The sequence below is a fragment of the Scyliorhinus canicula genome, chromosome 14 (assembly GCF_902713615.1).
Source record: "Scyliorhinus canicula chromosome 14, sScyCan1.1, whole genome shotgun sequence".
NCBI classification, from domain to species: domain Eukaryota; kingdom Metazoa; phylum Chordata; class Chondrichthyes; order Carcharhiniformes; family Scyliorhinidae; genus Scyliorhinus; species Scyliorhinus canicula.
Genome location: NC_052159.1, coordinates 20,480,102 through 20,504,199, shown reverse-complemented (window position 1 = coordinate 20,504,199; position 24,098 = coordinate 20,480,102). Strand labels below are relative to the sequence as shown.

The following is a 24,098-nucleotide window of genomic DNA, read 5'->3' as shown; positions in this document are numbered from 1 at the left end:
CCTGGCAACCAATATTTTTAGACCCAGTCGCCACTGCCACAGCGGCTTTCACACCAGAACCCACGCGGCCAAATTTGGTCAGATTCCTCCCACCCAATTGGAAAGCAAAAAGACTCATTACCCAACGGAATGATATTTGATTGTGAGCCAGATAGCCAACCCCATTTTCACTGCAAAAGAAACTGGGGGTGGTACGGTTATTATGGGTTATTTTGTTGCATTTCATTGTTTGTCGTTATGTTTTATATTTTCTGTAAAAAATTCCAATAAAAATGATATTTTAAAAAAAAGAAATCCTTTCTGACACACACACTTTCCTGCAGGAGTTGCGCACAGCAGAGAGCTACGTCTAAAAATGAAGTGCTGACAGGGTTGATGGACGATTGGGATTAATGATTGACCAATGTCTCTTTGACATTGAACCAGCCCGAAATCTCTCACATTAAGCGGCGAAGTACAAGTTCTGCTGCCAGGTATTCCTCACTCTTTCTCTTAGACTTTCCTTTTGTATGTTTCCGGGCGACATGTTTCACCCCCCACAAATATGTTTGTGGTTTGGGGCCGGGCCGGGGCGGGGCGCGGGGGGGGGGGGGGGTCGTCTAATTCTCCAGTCGGGGACCAGCAGTGGTCGCTGAGTCTTTCACACGGGGGCCCGGCGAGCTTCAGGTGTGGGAGAAGGACTCAGCCCCCGGCAATGGTGTGAGCTGGTCAGTGTGAATGGCAACATTTTATTACCAGGTCAGATCAGGAGTTCAGCTATTATCCCCCCCAGAGTGGTGAATGGAAGATGAAGATTTCCCTCGGGGCTGACTGGCTCTACCTGTGACTTGCCTGAAAGGGTGGTGGAGGCAGAGACCCTCGTTACATTTAGGAAGTATTTAGATGTGCGCATGTGATGCCAAGGCATACCAGTCTATGGCCAAATCCTGGAAAATGGGATTAGAATAGTTAGGTGCTTGTTTTTGACTGGCGCAGATGCGATGGGCCGAAGGGCCTTTTCTGTGCTGTAGACCTCTATCACTCAATGATTATGACACAGACATTTGAAAATTTGACACCTTGTGTTAATGAAACAGTGAAGGAGGGAAGGGTATCAAATTTAAAGGACCAGAAACAATTGGGGAGTTGAAGCAGTGGTAAATTGGCTGCTGCTGTCTCTACATTGTGACCAGGAACGCCATTTTTTGTGTTTCTTTCCGATGCCAGCTGTATCATCACAGAAAGTCTACAAATTGAATTGCAAAGTCAAGAAAAACAGTTTATAGCAACAGTGAATGGTTTAATCTTTTAAATATACTTTTACCCTGATGTGAATGCTGGCCTCCAAATCCAACGCACAGTTGCGTGATATCCAACACAAGGCTTTAAGGCAACCCAAGAACTCATCTGCCTGTGTTGGGGGCTGTGGGTTAGTTTAATATAAAGAAAGGGTATACCTGCAAGGCAGAAATTTGGCTCGGCCTTTGGGGTGATTGACCGTGATGTCAATGCTGATATAAGAGTGGATAAACTGTACATAGGGATTATTCATTAATTAGGCATGAAAATTTTGTTTTAATCATTATAAATATCAGAGGAACATCAGAGGCACTCAAATTCTGTGAGAATGTTGTATCACTTATAATATATTCAACCCTAAATCCAAATCCATGATCACTTGTTAGTTTACATAAATTAAATTAAGGTGTTAGCTATTGTTAAGTGTAACATTCCTGTTCTCAAGGGTGGCATGGTGGCGCAGTGGTTAGCACTGCTGCCTTACAGCACCATAGACCAGGGTTTGATCCTCGCCCCGGGTCACTGTCCGTGTGGAGTTTGCACGTTCTCCCCGTGTCTGTGTGGGTTTCCAAGGGTACTCCGGTGTCCTCCCACAGTCCAAAGATGTGCAGGTTAAGTGGATTGGCCATGCTAAAGTCCAACAGTTAGGTGGGGTTACGGGGATAGGGTAGGGGATTGGGTGCTCTTTCAGAGTGTCAGTGCAGACCTGATGGATCAATTGGCTTCCTTCTACACTGCTGGGATTCTAGGATTTTGATCAGTGCAGAAAATACATGCCTAGGCTCTTTTAAAAAAAAAAAAATTTAGAGGACCCAATTATTTATTTTCTCCAATTAAGGGGCACTTTAGCGTGGCCAATCCATCTACCCTCCACATCTTTGGGTTATGGGTGTGAAACCCACGCAGACACGGGGAGAATGTGGACAGGCCTAGGCTCTAAGGTTCAGTTAAGAATCAACACTTTAGAAGCTTTTACTTCCTCTGTTTCAGACAATGGCCTCCGTTAAAGTTAAATGTGTTTTGAATGAGAAATACTCGCTTGGCGAAAGTCCTGTTTGGGAAGAAAAGCATGGAACGCTACTCTATGTGGACATCCATGAACAGAATGTATACAGATGGAACCCTGACAGTAACCAGGTGGAGAAAGTCCATGTTGGTAAGAGTATAGTACTTCAATTTAGTTAGGAATTGAATAAGCGTGGACACAGCCATTGGCTTTACAAATTCCCTGTGTCACTTAAGTCCAGAAAGGTCCCAATATTGACCGTTCCTTTCTCAAGGAGACACTAAGGGTCATTTTCTTCATACTTTCTTCTGTCATCCTTTTTCCCACGACTCCAATTTCTTGATGACCCTTGTTGATATCCTCTTTATTAGTTTCCTGTGACAAAATGCATGCGTGTGAGAAATAAAAAACAAAAGTGTTGCAAATACTCAGCAGATCAGGCAGCATCTGTGAAGAGAGAAACAGAATTGGCATTTCAGGTCAAACTTACTCCCTCCATTAACCTAAGCTCATCCAAAGCTGGGCAGCACGGTAAGCACAAGTGGATCGCACTGTGGCTTCACAGCGTCAGGGTCCCAGGTTCGGTTCCCCGCTGGGTCACTGTCTGTGCGGAGTCTGCACGTTCTCCCCGTGTCTGCGTGGGTTTCCTCCGGGTGCTCCGGTTTCCTCCCACAGTCCAAAGACGTGCAGGTTAGGTGGATTGGCCATGATAAATTGCCCTTAGTGACCAAAAATCAAGAGTCTGATTACAGAAATCACAGAAAAATACAGTGCAGAAAAGGCCCTTCGGCCCATCAGGTCTGCACCGACACATGAAAGGCATCTGATCTGCCAATCCCAATCCTATTTGCCAGCACTTGGCCCATAGCCTCAAATGTTACGACATGCCAAGTGCTCATCCAGATACTTTTTAAAGGATGTGAGGCAACCCGCCTCTACCACCCTCCCAGGCAGTGCGTGCCAGACTGTCACCACCCCCCGGGTAGAAAAACATTTTTCCTCAAATCCTCTCTGAATCTCCTAACCTCACTTGAACTTGTGTCTCCTCGTAACTGACCCTTTCGCCAAGTTGAACAGCTGCTCCCTATCCACCCTGTCCATGCCCTTCATAATCTTGTCCACCTCGATCAGGTCACCCCTCAGACTTCAAAGCTCCAGCAAAAACAACCCAACCTATCCAACCTCTCTTCATAACTTAAATGTTCCATCCCAGGCAACATCCTGTTGATTCAAAACCAGATGTGAGTCACGTGTACTAATTAACATTAATTTTAAGATATGTGACCAGCGATGGTGAAGATGTTGAGCGATTTCTTTTTTTTTGTTCAGCTACAATCCCATACTTCTGAGTCCCTGGAGATATCTGTTTTGGAAATCATTGCAAATTTAGGTTTTGACATCAAAAATTGTGGTGGCAGATCTTCGATAATGCCGCAAATATGTTAGGAAAATATTCGGGTGTACAAGCAAGCCTGAACAGTGTCAGCCTGTGTATTATTCATCCCGTGTTCCGGTCGCTCCTAGAATTTAATCTGCAATGCAGCAGTTGAGTCGTGTAAGGAAGCTGTACATTTTTTTTACTTTGTTGAAAACGTGTATGCCTTTTTTTTTGGATTCCACGCATATGCTGCAATCACACTTGTAGGAGGCACTCGGAAAACATTTGATGGTCAAATGAATTTGTAACCACCAGGTGATCCATTTGTGCAATTAATTTACGGGATGTGGGCGTTACTGGTTAGGCCATCATTTATTGCCCATCCCGAGTTGCCCTTCAGAAGGTGGTGATGAGTTGCCTTCTTGAACAGCTGCAGTCTGTCAGGTGTAGGTACATCCACTGTGTTGTTAGGGAGGGAGTTCCAGGAATTTGCCCCAGCGACAGTGAGGGAACAGCGATATATTTCCAAGTCGGGGTGGTGAGTGACTTGGAGGGGAACCTCTAGGTGGTGGTGCTCCCAGGTATCCGCTGCTCTTCTAGATGGTAATGGTCGTGGGTTTGGAAGGTGCTGTCTAAGGAACCTTGGTGAGTTACTGCAGTGCATCTTGTAGATGGTACACATGACTGCCACTGTTCATCGGTGGTGGAGGGTTTGATTGTTTGTGGAGGGAGGAGCAATTAAGTGGGCTACTTTGTCCTGGATGGTGTTGAGTTCTTGAATGTTGTTGGAGCTTCTTGAGTGTTGTTGGAGCTGCTCTCATCCAGGCAATTGGAGAGTGTTCCATTACACTCCTGACTTGTGCCTTGTAGATGGTGGACAGGCTTTGGGGAGTCGGGAGGTGAGATACTCACTGTGGGATTCCTAGCCTTTGACTCATCAGCCACTTCATGTTTGCTTGCCACAGGACACATAGATCACAATATTGACCATCTCTACCGCCATATTGACAACAGGTAGGCTTTGATTTCAATCCATCAACTACAAGCTTGCTCTCATAAGCTACCGATGCTAAAGCAGTGATTTTCAGTTTATGTAGCTTGCTTTCAGGATTTCAATTAATCAATTACAGGCTTGTTACATGTTAGAGAGCACTAAAGCAGTTAAGCAGTGATTTTGGGTCTTTGCGGCTTGCATTGTGGATTTCAATTTATCAAATACAGGCTTGTTCTCATAAACTAAAGAGCACTAAGAAGTTAAGCAGTAATTTTGGTTTTGGGGATTGCATTGTGTGAGCTGAGGGCGGACGTGGTTGGGGACAGCAATGCAATTTGGGGGGGGGGGGGTAGTTTGACATCATTGGGGCAAAGCTTGATGTCATTTGGGGCGGGCTGTCATGACACCAGAGGGCAGGGCTTGACGTGGGTGCTCTGCTAAGAGGGAGAACACAGGGTCCCCAAAAGTGTAAGCCCGCCTCTGGTTTCAAGTAATGTAACTGTAATTATACATGTATTTCATTCTTGCTGAACGCAGACCTTTTCTGAGGGTTGCAGGTGACTCAATAAAGTGATTGTGAATGGATCAGAAGAAACTTGTCTCTCTGGTTGTTCTGTTCAAGCCATACACACGTAAATCTGCTGTTGTGAACTTGAGTGTGGAGAGGGTGTCCTGGAGAGAAAAGAGAACCCCTATATCTTTAAGAGCTGTGCCTCAAGCCACTTGCACTCTAAGTTCTAGAATGCCCTCCCTAAACATACAAACATTCCCACGTCTCCCCCTTTAAGTTGCAAATTAAAAATGACCTCTTTACTAAGGAATAAATCACTCTTTTGCACTGGGTCAAATTTTGTTTGCGAACTCGCCTGTGCATTGCTGCGGGATATTTTCCTATGATAAAGGTGCTATGGAAATACATTGTTGCTCTAGTATCTTGTGTGAGTTGGTTAGAAAATTCAATCTTCTATTTAATTTGTTGTCACATAGTTTTGAAAGTCACAGTGAAACTTTCTCTCAAGTGCTCCTCGCACACCCCCTTGCATTTTCTTTTTCAGATATTCCAGTGGGGTCTGTCGCTCCCCGAAGTTCAGGCGGCTACATCTTGGCCAAAGGGAAAAAGTTTTGCTTTTTGGACTGGGAGAAGAAAGAGGTTACTGACCTAGCACAGGTCGACGAGGAGAAAACAAACATCAGATTCAATGATGGCAAAGTGGATCCCGCTGGACGCTTTTTTGCAGGTGGTGACAATTTGTAATATGTCCCAGGTAACATTTCCTGACCCTGCCTCTGCCCCCAGCTCAAGTGACCTTTGCGATCTAAAGACTTGACTATTCCAATTCTATGGCCAGCCTCCCATGCTCCATCTGTGAGCTATTCTTAAACTCTATTGACTGGAGCCCTACTCACACCAAGCCCCATCCATACATCAGCTCTCTGCTCGCTGGTCTATATTGACTCCGGGTCTAGAAATGCCTCCATTTCAAAGTGCTTATGATTGCTTTCAAATCCATTGATAACCCTGCCCAATTACTATCACCGCCACCTCCTCCAGTCCTGCAACAGGATAATCCTCTGAATCTCTGCGCTCTTCTAATTCCTCTCCTCTTGAATTCTCCTTAAAACTTACCCACTTGTTTTTTAAGCTGTTGGTCACCTGACGTACTCCTTTTGTGGCTTAGCGTCCAATTTTGTTTGTTGATTTTTCCCATTCCCTGGGATGTGGGCATCACTTGCACTTATTGTCCATCCCTAATTGCCCTTGAGAGGGTGGGAGTGAGACACCTTTTTGAACTGCTGCATTCTGAGTGGTACAGCTACTCCCACTGTGCCGTTTAGCAGGGAGTTCCAGGATTTCAACCCCAGTGTTGTGCTTGTGAAGCACCTTCAAATGGTTTACTGTGTTAAAGGCACAATCTAAATACGAGGGTGGCAGTGGTGGAATGGTATTGGCGTATCAGACCCAAGTTTGTATCCCACCACTGCCGATGGTGATATTTGAATTCAATAAAAATCTGGACCATGAAACCATTGTCGAGTGTCATACCTGGGCTGCCCTACACGTGACTCCACGTCCACTGAAATTGTGTTTACTTTGGAATGGCCGGGTACGCCACTCAATTGAAGTGCAATTAGGGATGGGCAGTAAATGTTTGCCCTCAGCCAGCGATGCCCACAACCAAAGAATAAAAATACGTTGTTGGTGGCTTTAGACAACGCTAAATCCTCCCCCGTACAATTTTGGCCTTGGGTGACTGTGTGGAGTTTGTACGTTCTCCCTGTGTCTGCATGGGTTTCCTCCGGGTGCTCCAGTTTCCTCCCACAGTCCATGATAAGTTGTCCATAACATACTTACAGTCTCCTACAGTCCATGATAAGTTGCCTCTTAGTGTCCAAAAAAGTACAGGTTGGGCGAATTGGCCCTGATCAATTGCTCCTTTGTGTCCAGGGATGTGTAAGTTAGGTTGAAGGGTTATTAGGATAGTGAGAGGAAGTGGGCGGAGTCTCTTTCAGAGTGTGGGTGCAGACTTGATGGGCCTCCTTCTGCACTGTAGGGATTCTATGATTCACCTCACTGCAGTGTTTGTTTATAAATTAAAACTCCAGTTCATGGTTCCCATGCTGACCTTGTGAATCGCCATTGTGCTCAGACTTGAGATAAATAAACAAATTTAATGAAAAACTAATGTCATATATGTGATATGTCAGATATCTGCAGTCTGATCAATTGAATATATTTTAACACATTTTCAAAGTTTCATTGAAATGAAAAAAATGGAGCAAATTGGTTCAACCTTCCTGCATCTCGAGGGCATTTAGATGGGTTTGAGGAACATTGTACATTGCGGGTTTGTGACCAGTGAGAACAGGTTTGTGTTTCAGTAACACCTCTTCCTGAAGTGAAACCTCTTCAGAACCCCAATTGAAATGAGTTTCGGGAATATAAACCAATTCTCACAAACTGGACAGAACCCACAATGTATAAAGTTCCTCAAAAGCATGTGATTATTATTTATTTAAACCGGAAGCCTGGTTAAGTGGATTTTATTTATTGACATTCCTGTTTCGGCATTGAACAAATTTCATGATTTTTTTTTTGTTAAGTATACTGAAGAAACTAATCTTAGCCCATCTTAGGGTCATAGAATCCCTACAGTGCAGAAGGAGGCCATTTGGCCCAGCGAGTCTGCACTGACCACCAGAAAGAGCACCACACCTAGTCCCACTTCCCCGCCCTATCCCCATAACCCCACCTAACCTTTACACACTAAGGGGCAATTTAGCTTAGCCAATCCACCTAACCTGCTTTGGTCTGCGGGAGGAAACCGGAGGAAATCCTCGCAGACACGCGGAGAACGTGCAGACTCCACACAGACAGTCACCCAAGGTCAGAATTGAACCCGGGTCGCTGGCACTGTAAGGCAGCAGTGCTAACCACTGTGCCACCATGCTGGTCATGCAGTTTTGAGCGTTGCTTGTGTGGGAGTGAAAAGAGATTGTTATGGGGCATTGAGTAATTATCAGCCATTTTTGTACATACTGTAAATCAAAATGTCCAATTAAGACAAGTCTTCACTATGATAAGAGGTGGAATGGAATACAGGGAATTCAATTCAATGCTTAACAATGCAGCCATCTGGCACTGATACTGAATGTAATATTTCCATTTTATTCTGTGACATAAAATATGGCTGCTTTGCATTAATTAAGTAAACAACCTTGGAACAGAGAAAATCTAATCAAGTGAAATACGTCGAACCTAGGTTCATTTAGTAAGGAGTATTCATGCTTCCAGTATCACGCAGCAAACATCAGGACACGGTAAAGTAGACATCCAATAGAACAGGTCAAAAAGAAAGATTTAGGGGCGGCACGATGGCGCAGTGGTTAGCACTGCTGTCTCACGGGGTGGCATGTGGCGCAGTGGATAACGCTGGGACTGCGGCGCTGAGGACCCAGGTTCGAATCCCAGCCCTGGGTCGCTGTCCGTGTGGAGTTTGCACATTCTCCCCACGTCTGCGTGGGTTTCACCCCCACAACCCAAAGATGTGCAGGGTAGGTGGATTGGCCATGCCAAATTGCCCCTTAATTGGAAAATAAAAAAATAATAACTGGGAAGTTTATATTAAAAAAAACACTGCTGTCTCATGGCACCGAGGACCTGGGTTCGATCCCGGCCCTGGATCACTGTCCGTGTGGAGTTTGCACAGTCCCCCCCATGTCTGCGTGAGTCTCACCCCCACAACCCAAAGATGTGCAGGTTAGTTGGATTGGCCACGCTAAATTGCCCCATAATTGGCAACATTTTTAAACAAGATTTATTTTTTTTTTTTTAAATAATTTTTATTGAAAGAGTTTTTCCATACAGACATTTACCCCTACTAATTTTTAAATTATTTACAACACAATCCCTCTAGGCAATGTCCCTCCCTCGCCCCCCCTCTCCCGCGCACCAGTCCTCCCCCCCCCCCCCCCCCCCCCCCCCCCCCCCGGCAACCTTAACAACCAAGGCAGCCTACAGTTTCAGACATGAGCAGCGAGCAGGCTTGCCCGCGTTACAGTCGTGCGTGTCCCCCCACGACCCTTGCTGCCCCCCCCCTCCCCTCCCCTCCCCCCCCCCCTCCCCTCCCCCCCCTCCCTCCCTCCCCCCCCCCCTCCCCCCCTCCCCCCCCCCCCCCCCCCCCGGGTTGCTGCTGCCACGACCCCGAACGTCTATCTCTGATCTAAAAAGTCAAGGAAAGGTTGCCACCGCCTGGCGAATCCCTGTACCGACCCTCTCAGGGCAAATTTGATCCTTTCTAGCTGAATATAGCTAGCCATATCGTTAATCCAAGTTTCAACGCTTGGAGGCCTCGCGTCCTTCCATTGAATTAATATCCTTCGTCGAGCCACTAGGGACGCAAAGGCCAGTATTCCGGCCTCCCTAGCCTCCTGTACCCCCGGTTCTACCCCGACCCCAAAGATCGCAAGCCCCCATCCTGGTTTGACCCTGGACCCCACCACCTTCGACACCGTCCTTGCCACCCCCTTCCAGAACCCTTCCAGCACCGGACATGCCCAGAACATATGCACATGGTTCGCTGGGCTTCCCAGACATCTGACACACCTGTCCTCACCCCCAAAGAACCGGCTCATCCTTGTCCCCGTCATGTGAGCTCTATGCAGCACCTTAAATTGAATGAGGCTCAGCCTCGCACACGAGGAGGAAGAATTGACCTTCTCCAGTGCATCCGCCCACGTCCCGTCTTCTATCTGCTCTCCCAGCTCCCCTTCCCACTTGGCTTTCAGCTCCTCCCCTGATGCTTCTTCCGCCTCCTGCATTATCTTGTAGATGTCTGATATCTTCCCCCCTCCGACCCAGACCCCCGAGAGCACCCTATCACTCGCCCCCTTACTGGGGAGCAGGGGAAACCCCTCCACCTGCCGCCTAGCAAATGCCTTCACTTGTAGATATCTGAACATGTTTCCCGGGGGGAGCTCAAACTTCTCCTCCAATTAAACAAGATTTATAAAGTGCCGACGCAACCTCAAAACATCAGAAAGGGTTTTACAGTCAGTGGGGAACTTTTGAAATGTGACGATAAAAGCAAATTACTGCGGATGCTGGAATCTCAAACAAAAACAGGAAATACTGGACAATCGCAGCAGTTCTGACAGCACCTGTGGAGAGAGAAGGGAGCTAACGTTTTGAATCTGGATGACTCTTTGTCAAAGCGTTGAAAGGGGGAGAAATTTTATTTCTGCGTGAGTTGGGTGGGAAGTAGTGAAATATCTTAATAAAAGTACAAACTAGGAACAGGAGTGGGCCACTCGGCCCCTCGAGCCTGCTCCGCCATTCAATGAGTTCATGGCTGATCTGATTGTAAACTTCAACCAGACGACTCAAATCTGTTCCCTTTCACTGTGCTATTTGAGATTTTACGGCCTGGATTGGCCGGGGGAAGGTACAGCAATCTTTGTAATATTTTAAGCCCTTTGTGAACGAGAACCTTTGTTTCAGGCACCATGGGAATGGAGACTCGCCCTGGCGAATTTGAAAGGCACCAGGGATCTCTTTATACATTGCAGACTGATCACTCTGTTGTCAAACACTTTGATCAGGTGGACGTTTCCAATGGCCTAGACTGGTCCCTCGATCACAAGATCTTCTATTACATTGACAGTTTATCTTTTACCGTGGATGCATTTGACTATGATCTGCAGACAGGAAAGATTTGTAAGTATCACAATGAATGTGCTAAGCTATTTTTTTGTATCAGTTTACGGGATGTGGACATTGCAGCCAAGGCTGCATTTCTGACCTGACCTTAGTTGTGCTGAGATAGTGGTAGGCCTCCTCATTGTTAGTCTCCAATGTCACATTGTGCAAAGTCCTGATTTGAGAGTTTCCACCACTCAATCCAAAGTGCAAATCCATATAGGAAATGGGAGTGATTTGTAATAGGTAAACGCTAAACTCCAGGGATGGCGGGACTGTCCTATGAAGAGAGATTGGGCAAACGGGCCTGTATTCTCTAAGTTTCGATGAATGATCTCATAGAAATGTACTTAACGGGATAGATGGGGTAGATGAGGCAAGAGGTTTCACTTGGTTGGGGAATCTAGAACCAGGGGGCACAATTTTAAAACAAGGGAGAAGCCGCTTAGGACTGAGAGGAGGAGAAATCTCTTTACACAGAAGGTTGCGAATCTTTGGAAATCTCTACCGCAGAGGGCTGTGCAAACTCAGTCACTGTGTATGTTTAAAGCAGAGATTGGTATATTTCTGATTAATAATTAACGTGGAGGGTTATGGGGATAGTGTGGGTAAAAGTCATTTAAGTGTCTGATGAGCCACGATCGTATTAAATGGCAGAGCAGGCTCAACGGGCTGAATGGCCTACTACTGTTCCAATGTCCCACACTGGTTTATTTTGACAGCAAATCGAAGAGTTGTGTACAAGCATGAAAAAACAGAAGGTTTTCCCGATGGACAGTGCATCGATAGTGAAGGAAAGCTGTGGGTCGCCGTCTATGATGGTGGAAGGGTCCTTCGTATCGACCCAGAGACAGGTAAACAAACCATTTGCAGATTTTTCGGCTGTTGGGATATTTTGGAGTGAAGGTTTTGGAAAATCAGCCAACACAGACACAAGGTTGTGGAGATGAGGGTAAGGGGTCTTAATGAAGGAAAAGGATGATGAGGCTTCAAGCTTGTGCCTGGGTTGAGAAGAAGGCCCTGGTTTCACTCGGCTGTGTTCGTCGTCAGCAAGAAGGCCGGATTAGCGTGGTGTGGCTTCTGGGAATTTCTATTGATAGCGCCGCCTCCTACCACTGAGAAACACAGCGCTGGGAGGTCGGAAAAAATCCCACCCAAATTTCTGCAGAACATTTTGACTGAAAAATAATTCACCCCACTTTTAAGAAGGATGTGGGAGTCCTTCAGAGGGTGCAGAGAATCATAGAATTTACAGTGCAGAAGGAGGCCATTCGACCCATCGAGTCTGCACCGGCCCTTGATAAGGGCACCCTACCTAAGCCCTCTCCTCCACCCTAGCCCCGTAATGCAATAACTCTATATACCCTTTTTGGACACAAAGGGCAATTTATCATCGCCAATACACCTAACCTGCACATCTTTGGAGTTATGGGAGGAAACCGGAGCACCCGGAGGAAACCCACGCCAACACGGGGAGAACGTGCAAACTCCGCACAGCCAGTGAACCAAGCCGAGAATCGAACCTGGGACCCTGGAGCTGTGAAGCAATTGTGCTAACCACTGTGCTACCATGCTGCCCCATAATTTTTAAGAAAGGTTCCTGAGATGACGGATTTTAGGCACATGGTTATTTTTTGGGGGGGATGTTTTTATTATAAATTTTAACTATTTTTATACAAAGCACACAATAACACAGAATGATAACAACGCAGTAAGAATCTCCCCCTTCCAACAATATAATTTCGCCACTAACCCCCTCCTCCACTATATGTCTCCGCCCCCTAACAGCTAACGGTGACCAACTCTTTGTTGTACATTATAAATGGCCGGCATCTACGGTAAAAACCCTTCCACCAACCCTCTCACAGTGAACTTGACCTTGTCGAGGTGCAAAACCTCCATCAGGTCACCCAGCCGTACCGGGGCGCTTGGCCACGTGATCGACCTCCAGCCCAAGAGGATCCGTCCCCTTGCCACAAGCGAGGCAAAGGTCAGGACATCTGCCCCCGCCCCCGTCCTGAGATCCGGCACATCAAAAACCCCAAAATTGGCACTGGTGGGTAAGGCTCCAACTCAATGCCCAGGATTGCCGATATAGTATCAAATGTGGACCTCCAGAAGCCCATCAGCTTTGAGCACGACCAGAACATGTGCACTTGGTGCATCGCCCCCCCCCCCCCCCCAAACACCGATCACATCTATCCTCCCATTGAAAAACCGACTCATTCTAGCCTTCATGAGGTGTGCACAAAACACTACCTTTAGCTGGATGAGACTCAGCCTTGCACAAGGTGAAATCGTGTTCACCCTCCTCAGTTCCTGGCTCCAAACCTCATTTTCCAAAATCGGCCCCAGTTCCTCTGCTCACTTTGCCTTCACACCTTCAACGAAGCACGTTTCCTCCCCCACCATCCACTGGTATATGTCTGATGTACTGGCCACCTCCGACCCCGAGCAGGATAAAATCCGCTCGTGCATGGTACAAGGCTGCTTCACCGGGAAGGCTGGAAAACGTCTTTTGACCCAGCTACGCACCTGGAGATACCGGAGCCCATCAGCATCTGTAAGCCCATAATTTCTCCTTCAGTTCCCCCAGGCTAGCAAACCAACCCCCTAAAAACAAATCTCCCACCTTCTCCAACCTCTTTTCCTTCCACTCCCTAAACTTCACATTTAACCTAGCAGACCTGAGTAACTGATTTGCACAGATGGGAGTGAGCCTTAAGGCAGCCTTCAAATTGAAATGTTGAGGGAAATGCCGTCAAATTTTTAATGTGGCTACAACCACCGGGTTACTCACATGTTTCTTCGACACCACCGGGAGCGAAGCCATTACCATCGCCCCAGGCTTGCTGGCCTCCCAGGCTCTGCTTCCACCCGGATCCATAGTTCGTCGTGGGTAGCACGTTAGCACTAGTGGATAGTGTGTTGTTCCTTGTGTCTTAATAAAGCTCGTAGTCTCAAAGGTAGAGAAGATGCTGTATTGTGAATTTGTTCTGTCTTCAGAGTTTAACTTATGGCTACCTCAAATGCTGCCTGCCTGTGTGTCTGTGTCTTGCTACCAGTTCCCCCTTCCGTGAAGTGTGTCCTCACTTCCTGTCCCTGTGTATTTATAGCTCTCCCGTGCTCCCTCTAGTGCTTGCTCAGTTGTATCGCATCTACACTGATACACAATCACCAAATCCCCCCTTTTTTCTTTACATATTTGCTGTACATCGTTAAAGAAAATTGTACAAAACAGTTACTTATGATATGTGTATCTATACAAGTGATTGTGCTATTGCATATTTTACAAAGCCAATTTATATTTATGAGTCCAATTTTAATAAAAAAAACATTTATGAGTCCAAACTTGATGAATTTGTTCACTGAGTTTTTTTCTTTTTTTTTGTTGTTGACGTGGTGATATTAATATTGCAACTCCGTTGTGAATGTTGTCGGTGTTCTTGTTCTTTTAAGTAACCAATACGTCATCCCATGGTGTTTGCATGGTCGAACCACTGATGTTGACTGACATGGACTATTTCCTGTGCTTGTGGTATCGATTTAGTAGGTCATCTGCCTTGAAAGCTGGTGTGCGTGCTTGTTCTGGAGCAGATGTGAGTTTGTGCGATTCGTTGTCACCCCATGGCATGTTTGTAGTCTTGTCATTGCTTTGCAGTGTGCTGTGGCATTGTCCTTCATGTGCAGAGTTGTACCATTTTGTACAAGTCATTGGTTCATTGCTGTTGTTTCTGTCGTTCCTGTCTTTGTTGTTTTCGTTGCCGTTCTTGTTGCAGTTTTTGTCGTTGTGCTTGTAGTTTTTGCTGGTGCTGTTGTTGTTCTTATTTCTGCAGTGCTTCTTGTGATTTTTGTTGTTCTTATCACGCTTCATGTTGCTTTTGTTCTTGCTGTTGTTGTTCTCGTTTCTGCTGTGCTTCTTGTTATGCTCAATGAGTGTCCCGTGTGGATAATTTGAGTCATTGTCACAGTTATTGGTGCGAGTGTCCTTTGTGGAATCTGTTGCATTGAACGTTTCATCTCGAGAATGGTGAGAATGATCTGATGTTGCATTGATGCTGGTGACATCAGTCATTTGTGGTGGATTTGATTCCTCATCTTTGCTTTCTTGGTGCTCCTCTTCTGGAGTCACATTCTTCACGATTTCATTTGACGCGGTCTCTCTGGACTCTTGGTGCTCCTCTTCCGGAGTCAAAATCTTCATGGTTTCTATTGGTGTGGTCTCACTGGACTCTTGGTGCTCCACTTCTGGAGTCAAAATCTGCATGGTTTCTATTGGCGTGGTCTCTCTGGACTCTTAGGTGGCCCTACTCTGTGCTTCTGTACAGACAAGCTGAGAACTGTCAGTCTCGCTGTGATCCTGTACCTCCTGTATGTCGAGTGTGATCACCTTGTCACTGTTTTCGCATGCAGTGGGTAGATGTACATTGTCTTCTTCTTGATTATGTGAGCTTGGTAGACTTTCATGGTCTGCTTGCGGTTGCTCAGATACGGCGGGTTGACCTTCATGGCCTTGTTCATGCATGGTGTTCGCCAGGGAGTGTTTGCTTGCTTCCCTTTTGGAGTCTTTCATCACTCTCACTGTGGAGCCTGTCATCGCTCTCTGTGGAGTCTTTCTGTGCTCTCTGTGTGGCGTTGTCTTCGTCTTGGGTATTGCTGTCATCCAATGTATCGACGATCTGCCATGGCACCATGGTGTTGGATTCATCTACCACGAGTAGATTCGTGTTGAGCTTTGCGACCGTGTCGCTGATGCTGTGATGGCATATCCGAATAACTCAGCCATGTCTGAGTAGTATTGTTCAAAAAACAAATCATTTTTTTGTTTCGGATTTTTTTTTGTTCTCTTCTCTTTGGGTTGTGCAGACTGCTTTTTCCAGGGTGTTGTGAGAGTTATTTTCAACTGCTGGTTTAAGTTCAGGCGTTTTTCTGTCTTCTGAGGCAAGAAAATTTGGTTTTACAGCTTTAAATATCTTGTTTTCAATTTTTGGGTATTTCCCTTTTAAGTGGGCGTGGTCCGGATCCTCAGACGTCATGACGCTCGTCACGTCATGCGTAGGAATCAATCGCGCATGCGCAAATCGGCCTTCCTGTACTGTGCAGTTTTGTGTCCATTGCGCATGCGCGGCTTGCGCATGCGCATAATGATCCGCAACCAAAACATTTTGAGACTGCACATGCGCGCCTTGCGCATGCGCATAATGATCAGCAACAAGAACTTTTTTTAAACTGCGCATGCGCAGCTTGCGCATGCGCAGAACGATAAACGGGTGATTGTAACTGCGCATGCACGGCTTCTGTTTCCTGCGCATGCGCAGACGCAGATTTTAGTTCTTTGTCTCCCAGAGACTGTAAAATGTGCTCCGACGCCATTTATCGCGGATTTCAGCGTTTTTTCTTTCTGAAAGTTGTAAGTTACCTTTTCCTTTCGATCTGGACTGGATTTCAGCGTTTTGGCTTTGTGAAAAATTCTGGTTACTTTTTTCTTTTGATCTCAACTGGATTTCAGCGTTTTGTCTATGTGAAAAGTTCATGTTACTTTTTCCTTTTGATCTGAACTGGACCTCAGCGTTTTGTCTCTGTGAAAAATTCATTCTTCCTTTTGATCTGTACTTTTCACTCGCGATTTCTTGACTGAACCCTTTCCGTTCTGATAGTGATTGTTTGAGTTTTGCATCACTCAGTCTCTGTGCAGTTTGGCCTCTGAGCATACAGTGCTGTTCAAATTCCATACAGTACTCTTCAAATGTTTTTAGTATTATTTGTAAGTTGTTGCTGTCTTCAGCTTTTGAGTATTTAAATCCATTATATACTTTCCTAGCTTCATGTCCTGCGATGAGCATTGCTATTTTCATTTCGTCTGAGGCTGCTGCTAAATCATTAGCTATGATATAAAAATCGAACATTTGTTTAAATATTTTCCAGACATTTCTTACATTGCCGGTCATATTCAGCTGAGGTGGGCGTCCAACCCACATCCTCGAATAAGCGATGTCTTCCCAAGTCGAATGTCCAGTAGGAGGTTTCCATGCCATTTTGGTCTTTCTGTATCTGCAGCTGAGTTGTCTTGTAGTAAGCGTCTGAAGCTACACCTGGTACCATGTGTTGTTCCTTGTGTCTTAATAAAGCTCGTAGTCTCAAAGGTGGAGAAGATGCTTTATTGTGAATTCGTTCTGTCTTCAGAGCTTAACTTACGGCTACCTCAAATGCTGCCTGCCTGTGTGTCTGTATCTTGCTACCAGTTCCCCCTTCCATGAAGTGTGTCCTCACTTCCTGTCCCTGTGTATTTATAGCTCTTCCGTGCTCCCTCTAGTGCTTGCTCAGTTGTATTGCATCTACACTGACACACAATCACCACAGATAGCACTGTGGCTTCACAGCGCCAGGGTCCCAGGTTCAATTCCCCACTGGGTCACTGTCTGTGCAGACGTTCTGCATGTTCTCCCCATGTCTGCGTGGGTTTCCTCCGGGTGCTTCAGTTTCCTCCCACATTCCAAAGACGTGCAGGTTAGGTGGATTGGCGATGCTAAATTACCCTTACTGTCTGAAAGGTTAGGAGGGGTTATTGGCTTACGGGGATAGGGTGGAAATGAGGGCTTAAGCGGATCGGTGCAGACTTGATGGGCCGAATGGCCTCCTCTGCACTCGATGTTCTATGTTCCTCTGAATCTCTGCACCACTGACATATTTTCAGCATTGGCCGCCCAATAGTAATACTGAAAGATTGGCAAGGCCATAACCCCTACTTGTCTCTCCCTCTGGAGCACCGTCCTCCTGATCCTAGGGCCCTCACCCGCCTAAATAAACCCAGCCACAAGCCGGTCGATCTCTCTGAAGAATGCCTTCGGCAGGAACACCGGGAGGCACTGAAATAAATCTAAAAATCTCGGCAAGATATTCATCTTAACTGATTGCACTCAGGCCGCCAGGGAGGGTAGGGGACCATCTGACCTTTGCAGGTCTGCCTCAGCCTTTCCCACTAGACTCATGTAGTCCATCCTCCGGAATTTCCTGCAATTCCTTGCTACCTGGACCCCCAAATACTGAAAATGGCTTCCTGCCCCAGTGCCTTCCCCAGCTACATCAATTTCTAGCCACAGGGTTAGATGGGAGAAGTTGGCGATTGTTCACTTTGGAGCAAGGAAGATTGAAGGGAAATTTGAGAGAGGAGTACACGATTATAACAGCTTCTGACGGGCAGCACGGTGGCCTAGTGGTCCGCACTGCTGCCTCACTGCGCTGAGGTCCCAGGTTCGATCCCGGCTCTGGGTCACTGTCTGTGTGGAGTTTGCACATTCTCCCCATGTTTGCGTGGGTTTCGCCCCCACAACCCAAAGATGTGCAGCGTAGGTGGATTGGCCATGCTAAATTGCCCCTTAACTGGAATAAATAATTGGGTAATCTAAATTTTTTAAAAAATAACAGCTTCTGACATTATGACAAGAAAAACACTGTTCCCATTCACTGATGATATGAGGACGAGGGGACATAAATGTGGGGTGGGATTCTCTGAGCCCCGGGCCGGAGAATCGCCGCCCCGACGCCGGCATGCGATTCTCCGAGGAGCGGAGAATTTGCGCCGGCGCATTTGGTGCGGCGCCGGCCGCGGGCCGCTGTCCACGGCCAGGCTGCCGATTCTCCGGCCTTGATGGGCCGGGCGGCCGCGCGGAAACGGCAGAATCCCGCCGGCGCCGTCCACACCTGGTCGCAGCTGGCTGGAACTCTGCACAGAGGGTCAGGGAGCAGCCTGTGGGGGGGGGGGGCTCCTTCACTGGCGGGGGGGGGCTCCGATGGGGTCTGGCCTGCAATCAGGGCCCACCTCCAGCCCCGGCTCTATTTTGTTCCGCGGCCGGATCCTGAACCCCCGCACCATGTTGCATTGGGGCCGGCGCATTGAGGAGGTCCCCTGCGCAGGAAATGAAAATCGCTTATTGTCACGAGTAGGCTTCAATGAAGTCACTGTGAAAAGCCCCTAGTCGCCACATTCCGGCGCCTGTCCGGGGAGGCTGGTATGGGAATTGAAGCGTGCTGCTGGCCTCTTTAAAAGCCAGCGATTTAGCTCAGTGAGCTAAACCAGCCCCCGGCTAAACCAGCCCCTGCATGCGTGGATTGGCGCGGTGCCCAGTTGGCACTGGGAAGGGAGGCTGGAGCGGAGTGAACCGCTCCAGCGCTCTGCTGGCCCCCTATGGGGTGCCAGAATCGGTAGTGCCCGCGCCCATTTCGCGCCGCTGTGAAATGCGACGGCGGTTACGACGGCACGGACACTCTGCCTCCATTTCAGAGAATCCTGCCCGTAACGTTTTCTCCTCCAACCCTCCACTTCATGCCGGCTCTCCTCCTGTTCAGTCCCCTGGAGCTGATACCCTGCTTCCCATCCCCAGCAAATGTTGGTGTTCTCCTTCCCCTGTGTCAAGCTCTGGGCCCAGTTGCTTCACGTCTCTCTACTGCCACCTACAAGGAGATCTTCTGCCATGGCATGCTAGCCTTGCCTGTTTTGCGGCATCATCACACATCCACTTTAACTCGTCCGCAACTCCTCTGTGAAGTCCCATCATTGAACTACGCCTAGGCCACCCCTCTTTCTGCTGCCCTCCACGTTGCCAGAAGAGATCATTGTCGCTTTTCAGCTCTGCTCAAATGGCTGAAACACTGACATTTTCTTTTCTGGTGTCATTTCTTTTTTTTTATAAATTTAGAATACCAATTCATTTTTTCCGATTAAGGGACAATTTAGCGTGGCAAATCTACCTGCACATCTTTGGATTGTGGGGGCAAAACCCATGCAAACATGTGGAGAATGTGCAAACTCCACACAGACAGTGACCCAGAGCTGGGATCGAACCTGGGACCTCGGCGCCGTGAGCCAGCAGTGCTAACCACTGCGCCACCGTGCTGCCCTTTTGATGTTAATTTCTTAAGAGTTCTATTTGCTCCTGCAATTTCAAGCACCTCTTCATTGCTCCTGCATCTGTAATTTTTTAACATGTGCCTCGGCACATTTCAAAGGGCTCGATTTTCTTCCACAGATCTTTACTTGCTGTCCGGGTTTCTGGGGCATGATGATTAGAATGTCATATCTAACGAGCTTTCCCCTTGTTAGAAGCTTGTGTTTTCTTCTTGCCATCCCCCCATTGCCCAACCCCCGCTCCCTTCTCCTGTTTATTGACTTTTATTTTTCTCTCTTCCGCCAGTAACCATTTGTCCTGCTCATTGTCATTAATTTTCCCCACCCATTGCCAGCTAAACCCGCTGTCCTTGAGTTTGGCGGCTATTATACATGTACTGGGTGTGGTGAATCACAGTCCGTGTAATTCACACTGTTATTATATATGATGTACTGTGTCTATCTAAGCTCGGTATACGAGCAGTTGCGCGGCTCTGCCCATAGGGGGAGATGAGGAGTTTGTACTGGGCTCCACCCTTGGCTCTGCCCATGGCTCCTCCCACTAACCGGAAGTATAAAGCTTGGCAGTCGTGAGCCTGCCTGCCAGTTCATCTCGTCGCAGGCAGGCTCTGTTGAAAGACTATTAAAACCACTGTTCACTTCCAACCACGTGTCGTGTGAATTTATGGTCACATCACTGGGTCCTGTTGCTCTCAGTGCAGCAGTAATAATAGGAGTCGCAGCTTAGCTCGCTGCACATAATTGTACAAGTGACTGAGGAAGAATGTATTTTTTAGGTAAAAGGATGCAGACGGTGAAATTGCCTGTCAACAAAACCACATCTTGCTGCTTTGGAGGAAAGGATTATTCCGATCTTTATGTAACAACAGCTACCAAAAGAATGAACAAAGAGTCACTTCAGAGAGAGCCGCAGGCTGGTGGGATTTTTAAGGTATGTGGATTTGTTGTACCATATGCTGAGTACAGCTAGCGATCGGGTAAAATTTAAAGGATCCATCTGCCCGTTTTAGCTTCTCTCCTCCGTTAAGGCACTAATGAATCAGAGATAATGGCAGGCAACCCCCCACCTCACTCAAGTGGCCAGAGTTGAAGACTGAAGCTAGACATTGAGCATTCAGCTGGTTACTTATATATGCAGACCCCAGAGCCAACCTCAATCTATTTTTCCAGCTGCCATTCACACAGATGTGCCTGCCAGCAGAGTTCACTGAATAGCAAACTAGAGTGAAGATCCTGGATAAATTGTCCTTCACCTAGTCCAGCACCTAGCTGAGATCAATTATTTCAGTCCAATTCCAATTCTCTTCCAGGAAAGTGGCAGCCATTTTGTGCACAGGAAACTCCCACATAGAGCAATGTGATAATGACCAGATAACCTTTCAAACATGTCTGTTGAGGGATAAATATTGGTACACTGGGATAATGCCCCTGCTCTTCCTCAAACTAATGACATGGGATCACTTATATACTGGCAAGGCAGGGTGGGTATTGGTTCAATATCTTACCAGAGGATGGCACCTTCGCGAAGTTGTTAGCTCAAGACCAGCTTCTGATTCAGAGGCGAGAGTGTTAGCCACTGAGCCATAACTGACATGTAACATAAATTTGATGTATTGCTGGCATACAGCAGGTTTAAAAAAAAACACCTTGTCAGGACAGAATGTAAAAGCACCTAAGTTGAATAACATATATTAATAATTCATTTTCAGTCAGCTTTATTGTTTTTTTTTTACTCCTAATTATATCAAGTTTCTCTTGCCACCACCTCTCCCAAAGTGATTGACTCCATTTTGGACTTGTTCTTGTCCAGTAGTATCTGCCAGGTGGGCAAAGCCTGTGCGAATGGCATCAAGCTTCATGAAGGCATCGTAGCCCAGCCTTATCCAGCCACAGACTACTTAACCTTTTTCCATCTATCCTTCTCCACTTTCTACTCGGGGATCACTGGGCAGTGAGAGTGCAATCAGAAGCAAAATTCTCAGCTGGTTTTCCTCATCCAGAGGTATAGAAGGCAAACTTCAGCCCTGTTTAGCTCGGGGGAGATACTGAAATCTTGCTCGGGTGTGCAACCCAAGTACTTGCCACCTTAACCAATGCAGAGCCTCATGTTTAAAACTCAATGTAACTTTCCAGGTTTATTCACAGAATGAGCTGAGGGTTCATTCCATTCAATGACATATAATCATTCCCAGAAGAAAATTTCCACATGAATGAAAATCCTTTTGTTTTTCTTTGCTTTCCAGGTTACCGGATTGGGTGTGAAGGGGATTCCACCATATTCGTACGCAGGCTAGAATATTTCCACAAGCAAATTCAGTACCAACATTAAGGAGACCTTATGAAGTGCAGCTGGATTTGCAATCAGGAAGAAAAAACAGGCCACATTTTACACTGCCTACTGAAAACAAATATTTTTTTCAACTTTTTCTGTAATGTGAGACTGTAAATCTGAGACTGTGCACAGTTTTGTTAATTCACAGAATAAACATGTTCCGACCCATGCTAATTCTCTTTAAAAAGGATGTGGAGATGCCGGCGTTGGACTGGGGTGAGCACAGTAAGAAGTCTTACAACACCAGGTTAAAGTCCAATAGGTTTGTTTCAAATCACTAGCTTTCGGAACACTGCTCCTTCCTCAGGTCAATGGAGAAGTAGGTTCCAGAAACATATATATATGTAGACAATGTCAAAGATGCAAGACAATACTTTGAATGCAAGCATTTGCAGGTAATTAAGTCTTTATAGAGCCACACATCATCGATGAAGACGAACATTTTGCCAAGGTCATCCCCACACCCCCACTATTTGCCTTCAAACAACCGCGCAACCTCAAACAAACCATTGTTTGCAGCAAACTACCCAGCCTTCAGAACAACGAACGCGACACCACACAACCTTGCCATGGCAATCTCTGCAAGATGTGCCAGATCATCGACATGGGTATCACCATTACACGTTAGAACACCACCCACCAGGTACGCTGTACATACTCGTGCGACTTGGCCAACGCTGTCTACCGCATACGCTGCAGGAAGGGATGTCCCAAAGCGTGATACATTGGCGAGACCATGCAGACGCTGCGACAACGGATGAACGCACATCACGTGATAATCACCAGGCAGGAATGTTCCCTTCCAGTCGGGGAACAATTCAGCAGTCAAGGGAATTCAGCCTCTGATCTTTGGGTATGCGTTCTCCAAGACAACCTTCAGGATGCGCGACAATGCAGAATCGCCGAGCAGAAACTTACAGCCAAGTTCCGCACACATGAGTACGGCCTCAACCGGGACCTTGGATTCATGTTGCATTACATTCACCCCCCCCCCCCCCCACCATCTGGCCTGGGCTTGCAAAATCCTACCAACTGTCCTGGTTTGAGACAATTCACACCTCTTTAACCTGGGATTACCCCTCTCTCTGTCTCTGTAAAGATTTAATTACCTGAAAATGCTCGCATTCAAAGTATTGTCTTGCATCTTTGACTTTGTCTATATAAATGTTTCTGGAACCTACCTCTCCTTTCACCTGAGGAAGGAGCAGTGCACCTAAAGCTAATGATTTGAAACAAACCTGTTTAACCTGGTGTTGTAAGACTTCTTAGTCTTTAAAAAGGGTGTGTGTTGCAGTATCTTTTTCTTTGTATTCAATTTCTCTCCCTAATTGGGGAGGGGTGGGGTCCTCCCGGTGCTCCAGTTTCCTCCGGTTGCTCCGGATTCCTCCCACAGCCTAAAGATGTGTAGGTTAGGTGGATTGGTAATGACCAATGTGCAAGGGTTATGGACATAGGGCAGGGTGTGGCCTTGGTAGAGTACTCTTTGGAGGATCGGTGCAGAATTAATGGGTGAATGACCTCATTCTGCACTGTTGGGATTCTGTGATGACCACATAGCCATTGTCGATTGCTGGAAAAACCCATCTGGTTCACTAATGTCTTTCAGGAAAGGAAATCTGCTGTCCTTATCTGGTCTGATCTACATGTGACTCCAGACCCACAGCAATGTGATTGACTCTTAAATTTCCTCCGAAATGGCCCAGCAAAGCACTCGGTTCAAGAGCAATTCGGGATGGGCAACAAGAGGTTGTAGTCTTAGGATAAGAGATAGCAAATTTAAAACGGAGTTGAGGAGAAACTACTTCTCCCAAATGGTTATGAATCTGTTGAATGTGTTACCCATGTGGATGCTGGGACAATGAGTAAATTTAAAGAGGAGTTAGACAGATTTCTATTTGGTAATAGGTTGAAGGGTTATGGAGAATGGGTAGGACGGTGGAGTTGAGGCCAGAATGAGATCAGCAATGATCGAATGGCGGAGCAGACTTGATGGGTCAAATGGCCGAATT

The 24,098-nt window shown here is 46.7% G+C and overlaps 1 protein-coding gene across 1 annotated transcript; it reads left to right on the top strand.

Moving 5' to 3' along the window:
* The first annotated feature begins 283 nt into the window (after nucleotides 1-283).
* Nucleotides 284-22,263, top strand: LOC119977620 (regucalcin-like). The gene is made up of 7 exons (XM_038818761.1): nucleotides 284-473; nucleotides 2,269-2,434; nucleotides 5,712-5,894; nucleotides 10,655-10,870; nucleotides 11,575-11,706; nucleotides 20,534-20,688; nucleotides 22,001-22,263. Exons 2-7 carry the CDS (start codon nucleotides 2,272-2,274, stop codon nucleotides 22,049-22,051), a joined length of 900 nt encoding a protein of 299 aa, XP_038674689.1. The 5' UTR covers nucleotides 284-473; nucleotides 2,269-2,271; the 3' UTR covers nucleotides 22,052-22,263.
* The last annotated feature ends 1,835 nt before the right edge of the window (nucleotides 22,264-24,098 follow it).

Coding starts and splice junctions, on each gene's coding strand:
- LOC119977620 (XM_038818761.1), top strand. CDS start 2,272: ATGGCCTCCGTTAAAGTTAAATGTGTTTTGAATGAGAAATACTCGCTT. Junction 5,895..10,654: donor CGCTGGACGCTTTTTTGCAG/GTGGTGACAATT, acceptor CCTTTGTTTCAG/GCACCATGGGAATGGAGACT. Junction 20,689..22,000: donor AGGCTGGTGGGATTTTTAAG/GTATGTGGATTT, acceptor TTTGCTTTCCAG/GTTACCGGATTGGGTGTGAA.